The 8,248-nt window shown below is 40.0% G+C and overlaps 1 protein-coding gene across 1 annotated transcript in view; it reads left to right on the top strand.

Moving 5' to 3' along the window:
* DDX50 (DEAD (Asp-Glu-Ala-Asp) box polypeptide 50) overlaps window positions 1-8,248 on the top strand; it is a 51,201-nt gene that overhangs the window by 13,840 nt on the left and 29,113 nt on the right. Inside the window, exons 6-7 of the mRNA XM_011929473.1 lie at window positions 1-147; window positions 4,977-5,126. Of these exons, the coding sequence (XP_011784863.1) occupies window positions 1-147; window positions 4,977-5,126 (297 nt within the window). The remainder of the gene's footprint in view (window positions 148-4,976; window positions 5,127-8,248) is intronic.

Below are 8,248 nucleotides of genomic sequence, written 5' to 3' on the forward strand. Positions count from 1 at the left end.
GATTCTGAAGACAATCCTCAGACTTTACTTTTTTCTGCAACTTGCCCACAGTGGGTATACAAAGTTGCCAAAAAATACATGAAATCCAGATATGAGCAGGTTGACCTTGTTGGAAAAATGACTCAAAAGGCTGCAACTACTGTGGAAGTAAGTAGCTTTCTAGCATGATAGATTTTAGCTTTTAGTTGGTATTTACTTTTGACATTTGTTGAAGCTAAACTTAAGTTTTGGGTACCTCTTCAGGCCTAATCTTTCTTTTTTGCTCTTAGTAAGACACCTATATATTTTCATAGTCTGAGACTGAGTAGCAGAATAGAATAAATAGAGGGAAAACAAGCACATGAATAGGCAAGTCGTAATAGGAAACACACAAGCAGCCATAGAGACAGATTTGAAGTGTTTGTTTCTCTCTTTAAAGCAGCTCAAAAAACAAAAACAAAAAACAACAAAATATTTACAACGTGACAAGGCTATTTATATTGACTAGAAAAGAATAGTGTGGAGATAATTTGTTAAAGCTGAGGTGAAAAAAAGTTAGATCCTCATCCCATTCCCCTAAACCAAAAAAATTTCTCAAAGATTTGAAAAATTAAGCTGTAAAACAACTTAAAGCAGATGTAGGTGAATAAAGAGTTTTTTAATTTCAGGAAAGGGAATGCTTTTCTAACATACAAGTTGGGCAGGGCATGGTGGCTAATGCCTGTAATCCCAGCGCTTTGGGAGCCCAAGGCGGGCAGACCACTTGAGGTCAGGAGTTTGAGACCAGCCTGGCCAATATGGTGAAACCCTGTCTCTACTAATAGAAAAATTAACTGGCCTGGTGGTGGGTCCCTGTAGTCCCAGCTATTTGGGAGGCTGAGGCGCGAAAATCACTTGAACCCGGGAGATAGAGGTTACAGTAAGCTGAGATTGCGCCGCCGTAATCCAGCCTGGGTGACAGAGGGAGACCCTGTCTCAAAAAAAAAAGCCCAGAGAAGTCAGAAGAATCCATAAGGGAAAAGGTTTATGATTTTGACTCCTTGAAAGTTAAACCAATGGTATGTTTAAAAAAAGAATTAGGGCCGGACGTGGTGGCTCACGTGTGTAATCCCAGCATTTTGGGAGGCCAAGGCAGGCAGATCACAGGGTCAGGAGATCGAGACCATCCTAGCAAACATGACGAAACCCTGTCTCTACTAAAAATACAACAATTAGCTGGGTGTGGTGACGCACAACTAATCCCAGCAACTTGGGAGGCTGAGGCAGGAGACTTGCTTGAACCCAGGAGGCGGAGGTTGCAGTGAGCCAAGATCGTGCCACTGCACTCCAGCCTGGTGGCAGTGTGAGACAACATCTCAAAAAAAAAGTAATATTTACAGTATTTATGACAGTCAACTAGGTAACATATGTCATCTTTCTATTTAATAGATGCATATATATGTGTATATAGGAAAGACTAGGTGACTAAGTGGATAGTAGTGTCTGCAGAATGTAATGCAGTGGTTAAGAATTAGTGATAAAAACCAAATTATGCAATGATGTGTACAAAAATTACACTATTTAAAAAAATACTAAATGGATTCCTTAGGCATTTATGTAAATATGCAAAAACAGGTTGAAAGAATAAACATCAAATAATGATTACTTCTGGGAAAGGGAGTGCTGGATGGTAAAAAGAAGCTTTGTGGGCTGGGCACGGTAGCTCATGCCTGTAATGCCAGCACTTTGGGAGTCCAAGGCGGGTGGATCATGAGGTCAGGAGTTGGAGACCAGCCTGGTCAACATAGTGAAACCCCATCTCTACTAAAAATACAAAAATTGGCTGGGCATGGTGGTGCATGCCTGTAGTCCCAACTACTCGGGAGGCTAAGGTAGGAGAATTGCTTGAACCCAGGGGGTGGAGCTTGCAGTGAGCCGAGATTGCGCCACTGCACTCCATCCTGGGCAACAGATTGAGACTCTGTCTCAAAAAAAAAAAAAGAGTAAAAAATAAGAAGCTTTGTGTATTTTGTAATGGTTGAAAGTTTTGCACTAAGAATGTAAAATGTATCAGTAAAAAAAGTTGATAAGGACATTTTCAAACATATAAAATTGAATAGTAAGTTGAATAGAAAGATTGAATAGAATAAAGAACATAATGTACCCAGAAAGATTGAATAGTATAAAGAACATGATGTACCCATTACCTATTACTAGTCTTTAACAATGATCTTTTCTTCACCCCTGCATTTGAAACAATCCCAGTCATTTCATCTTCAAGTAATAGTACATTCTTCTAAAATGGTGACTAAGGACTCTTTAAAACCACAGTCATTATCATAGTAGAAAAAAACAGTAATTTATTTATTTATTTTTTGAGACAGAGTTTCACTCTTCTTGCCCAGGCTGGAGTGCAGTGGTGTGAGCTCAGCACAGTACAACCTCCGCCTCCCCAGTTCAAGCGATTCTCCTGCCTCAGCCTCCCGAGTAGCTGGGATTACAGGCACCCACCACCACACCTGGCTAATTTTTTGTGTTTTTAGTAGAGATAGGTGTTTCATGATGTTGGCCAGGATGGTCTCAAACTCATGACCTCAGTCTCCCGAAGTCCTAGGATTACAGGCATGAGCCACTGCGACTGGCATAGTAATTCTTTTTTTTTTTTTTTTGAGGTGGTGTCTCGCTCTGTCGCCCAGGCTGGAGTGCTGTGGCGCGATCTTGGCTCACTGCAAGCTCTGCCTCCCGAGTTCATGCCATTCTCCTGCCTCAGCCTCCTAAGTATAACTGGGACTACAGGCCCCTGCCACCACGACCGGCTAATTTTTTTTTTTTGTATTTTTATAGTAGAGATGGCGTTTCACCGTGTTAGCCAGGATGGTCTCGATCTCCTGACCTTGTGATCCGCCCACCTCGGCCTCCCAAAGTGCCGGGATTATAAGCGTGAGCCACCACGCCCGGCCCATAGTAATTCTTATAATCTTAAATACCTAGTGTGCACATTGCCGTTGCTATCTTTTTTAAATAGTTTGTTTGAATCTGGATCCAAATAGAATTCTTACATTGCTACTGATTGATATGAGTCTTAAACATTTTATAATCTATAGTTCCTATTTTTTCTTTGCAATTTTCTGTTGAAAAAACTGATTTGTTGGCCAGGCGTGGTGGCTCACCTATAATCCCAGCACTTTGGGAGGCTGAGGCCAGTAGATCACCTGAAGTCAGGAGTTCGAGACCAACCTGACTGAGATGGTGAAACCCCATCTCTACTGAAACTACACAAATTAGCAAGGCATAGTGGCACGTGCCTATAGTCCCAGCTACTTGGGAGGCTGAAAAAGGAGAATCGCTTGAACCCAGGAGCTGGATGTTGCAGTGAGCTGACATTGTGCCTCTGAACTCTAGCCTGGGCGACAATGTGAGACTCCGTCTCAGAAAAAAACAACAACAACAGAAAAACTGATTTGTCTTATGAGTTTCCAATAGTCTGTTTTGCTGATTTGCGTCCCTGTGGTTTTTATTTTTACTTATTTTTTTACTGTTAGCACCACTCAAAGGTGTGGTGGGTTTTCTTGTTTGTTTGTGTTGTGTGTTTGTTTTTGTTTTGAGACAGAGTCTTGCTCTGTCGCCCAGGCTGCAGTGCAATGTAATTCTTTAATATCATTAAAAAATGAAAGCATGATCTCAGCTCACTGCAGCCTCTACCTCCCAGGTTCAAGTGATTCTCCTGCCTCAACCACATGAATAGCTGGGACTACAGGCATGCGCCACCATGCCCGGCTAATTTTTGTATTTTTAGAAGAGATACTGTTTTGCCATGTTGGCCGGGCTAGTCTGAAGTCCTTATCTCACGTAATCTACCTGCCTCAGCCTCCCAAAGTGCTGGGATTACAAGCATGAGCCACTATTCCCAGCCTCCATTCCGTCGTTTCTTTGTCCACTGTCAATCACTGAGACAGGTATGTCTCAATGGATATACCTGTTTTGGATATTTCGTGTACAGTCATGTGCTGCATCACAATGTTTTAGTCAGTGATGGACCATATATACAATGGCACATATTCAATGGTGGTCCCATAAGATTATAATGGAGCTGTCCTGTACAGGTGTATCAGTTTTTATCTTTTATGCCGTGTTCTTACTGTACCTTTTCTGTGTTTAGATATGTTTAGAGACACACATACTTACCATTGCCTACAGTGTTCAGTACAGTAACATGCTGTTTAGGTTTGTAGCCTAGGAGCGATAGGACATACCATATAGCCTAGGGTGTGTGTAGTAGGCTATACCCTAGGTTTGTGTACATACACTCTGATATTTGCATAATGATGAAGGTGCCTAACAATGCATTTCTCAGAATGTATCCCTGTCATTAAGCAATGTGTGACTATAAATGTAATCATACAATATGTGACTTTTTATGTCTTGTTTCATTCACTTAGCATATGTTTTTGAGGTTCATTCATATTATAATTTTTATTATGTACAATGAAATGCAAAATCTTTGTACATGTGCCTATTTTTGAAAAATTCATATGTGTGTAACCCAAATCCTTATCACCATATAGAATATTGCCATCATCCCAGAAAGTTCCCTCATGCCCATTCCCAGTTAGTATTCCCGGTTCAGAGACAACCAGTGTTCTGATTTTTCTTCCACAGTTGATTGGTTTTGCCTATTCTGGAACTTCATATAAATGGAATTATACTGTGTGTGCTCATTTTCTGTTAAGACTTTATTTGACATTTTTTTTAAGGTTCATATTGTTCCATGTGTATCAGTAGTTGGTTTCTTTTAATTGCTGAATGGTATTCTGTTTGAATGTACTGCAGTTTGTTTATTCTTTCATCAGTTTATTGATGGTCATTTGTCTATATTGTTTTTAAGTGCTGTTGAGGAGAGTCTTTGTCTTACAGTCTCCCAGGAAGGCTAATTCTTGACCGGATAGTTTACTACACAAGAGAAATATTTTAAAATAATTTTAATGAAACAAATACTGTGATATTTTCTTTCTTCAAAGCATTTGGCCATCCAGTGTCATTGGTCTCAGAGGCCGGCAGTTATTGGAGATGTCCTTCAAGTGTACAGTGGGTCTGAAGGGAGGGCTATTATTTTCTGTGAGACCAAAAAGAATGTAACTGAAATGGCCATGAATCCACACATAAAACAGGTAAGTCTTTTTTTCATGCTTTCTCTAATTGAAATTATGGGGGTGAATCACTGAACGAAAATTATATTGTCCTTTGTGGACTAGATTTCATAGTCATTCTCAAAATTGAGTTGTAAGGCTGGGTGTGGTGGCTCACACCTATAATCCTGTGACCTGATAAATCAGGATAGATTTTATCAGTTTTGTTTGTTTGTCTTGAGACAGGGTCTCCCTGTTATGCCCAGGCTGGAGTGCAGTGGGACAGTCATGGCTCACTGCATTCTTGACTTCCTGGGCTCAGGTGATTCTCCCACCCCAGCCTCTTGAGTAGCTGGGACTATAGGTGCGTGCAACAATGCCCAGCTAATTTTTTGCATATTTTGTAGAGATGAGATTTCACCATGTGGCCCAGGCTGGTCTTGAACTCCTGGGCTCAAGCAATTCCCCGCCTTCCCCACTCCCTGGCACCCGCACCGGCCCCCGCCTTGGCCTGCCGAAGTGCTGGGATTATGGATGTGAGCCATCACACCTGACCTCTATCAGATGTTGTCGTATTTTTTTTATAACTTTGAAAATGTGATCTGGAAAATATAAAAGTTGAAACAAAATGAATTTCTATGGGTAAGAGAGAGTAATATTTTAGAGTTGTGTTACAAAACTACAAATTTTTATTAAATTACTAAATCAGAATACTAAATCCATGTGTCTTTTTCTTTCTTAAAAAAATATATTTTGGCTGGGTACGGTGGCTTACGGCTGTAATCCCAGCACTTTGGGAGGCCGAGGTGGGTGGATCGCCTGAGGTCAGGAGTTCAGACCAAGCCTGGTCAGCATGGTGAAACCCCGTCTCTACTGAAAATATAAAAATTAGCCGGGTGTGGTAGTGGGCGCCTGTAATCCCAGCTACTCAGGAGGCTGAGGAAGGAGAATCACTTGAACCCAGGGGTGGAGGTTGCGGTGAGCTGAGATTGTGCCACTACACTCCAGCCTGGATGACAGAGTGAGACTCCATCTCTAAGAAAAAGAAAAAAAAACCTTTTATAGAAAATGTCAAACATGTACAAAAGTTGATAGAATCATGTAATGAACCCCTGTGTATTCATCCACCAGCTTCAATAATTATTTTATCTATATGCTAACCTACCTCCTCTTTCAGAATTATTTTTATGCAAACCCTAGATATCATGTTATTATATCCATAAATGTTTGGGTATGTATCTCTAAAAGAAAAGGATTTTCAGAAAAAAAACCAGCAATACATTATCACTTCTAAAAAATCAGTATTTCAAAATATTAGTTCATTTTACATTATCAATTGTCTTAGAAATGTTTGTTTTCTTTTATTGTTTGTTTTCTTGAATCTGCATCCAAATAAGATTTTTACATTGTGTGATTATTAAGTCGCTTTTTATATATGGATTTCTCCTTTATGTATTTTTTATAGCTTTTTTTGTTTAAGAAACTACATTATCATAAATCTAGAGTATTGCTTCCCCATGATGTCATTTAACATGTTCCTCTGTCTTCTATATTTTCTGAATATTCAGATTTGTTTGTTTGTTTGTTTAGGGCAGAACTACTTCATAGGCGGTGTACTTCTGGCAGGAGATATATGTGTCTAGTTCTTTTTGTGATGCTAACATCCACCAATAATCAGTGCCATCAGTCCTTATGTCAGTGTCTCGAGTCATTTTTGTTGTTTGTGACTTGTTATTGGGTAGATTCCTGAGAAAGGACTTATGGAAACAGTACTGCCTATTGATAATATCTTATATGTGACTTTATACCTGAAAATTATTTTGGCTGTAAATAAAATTCTTGGTTCACATTTTCTTTCCTTCATTGTCTTAAATATGTTACTTTACGTTTTTGGAACAAAGCATCGCTATAAAAAGTGAGATGCCAGTCTAATCTTTTTTCCTTATATGTGATTTTCTTAAAATCTTTTTTCTAAGTGATTTCCTTTAAAAATCAGTGGTTTTACTAGAATATATTTTTGTGGTGTTCTTTGTCAGTTTTTCTGGGTACACAGTGTTTGCTTTCAATTTGTAGTTTCATATGTTTTTTTTAAAAGTTTCATCAGAATTTTCTTGAATTACAATTTTTAGCGTTTGGTTTTCCAGTTGCTTTGATTTTCTTCTTTAGGGGCTCTTGTGCATGTGTTGGCTCTCTTTTTTGAATCTGCCTTGTCACATCAAATCTTTTTCGTCTTTTTCCTTAGTTTTCAAAATTTCTCTCTTTCTTTTTTAAGAGACAGGATCTTGCTGTGTTGCCCACATGGGAGTGCAGTGGCTATTCACAGATGTAATCATGGCACTTGATAGCTTTGAGCTCCTATAGCTGGGACTGTAGGCATGCACCACTACACATGCCTCAGAATTTCCCATTTTTAAGAAATCTGTTGTGTTTATTCAGTCTTTTACTCTTTCTAGTATAGTCTTCATTTGTGAAAAGTTATCTTTTATTTCTACTTCTTTCTTGATTTATTTTATCTCATTGAAAAACTGAAAAGTTTTTCTTGATTTTTGTTCTTTACCCTAGCATTAAAATTTTTTCTTTTAGCAGGCATAGTGGCTCGTACCTGTAATCTCAGCACTCTGGGAAGCTAAGTCTGAAGGATTGCTTGAGCCCAGGAGTTCAAGACAAGCCTGGGCAACGTAGCGAGACCCTGTCTCTACAAAAAATAAAAAAATTAACGAGAGGTGGTGGTGTGTGCCTGTAGTCCCAGCTACTTGGAAGGCTGAGGTGGGAGAACTTCATGAGTCCAGGAGCTAGAGGTTACAGTGAGCTATGATCATGATGCTGCACTCTATCCTGGGTGACAGAGTACGACCCTCTCCCTTTGTTTTTTTTTGAGAGTCTCCCTCTGTTGCCCAGGCTGGAGTGCAGTGGTACAATCTTGGCTCACTGCAACCTCTGCCTCCTGGGTTCAGGCGATTCTCCTGCCTCAGCCTCTTGAGTAGCTGGGACTACAGGCACGTGCCACTACACCCTGCTATTTTTTGTATTTTTAGTAGAAACAGGGTTTCACCATATTGGCCAGGCTGGTCTCAAACTCCTGACCTCGTGATCCGACCGCCTCGGCCTCCCAAAGTGCTGGGATTACAGGTGTGAGCCACCGCACCCAGCTGAGTATGACCCTT

Source organism: Colobus angolensis, unplaced genomic scaffold, assembly GCF_000951035.1.
Source record: "Colobus angolensis palliatus isolate OR3802 unplaced genomic scaffold, Cang.pa_1.0 Scaffold12, whole genome shotgun sequence".
NCBI lineage: Eukaryota > Metazoa > Chordata > Mammalia > Primates > Cercopithecidae > Colobus > Colobus angolensis.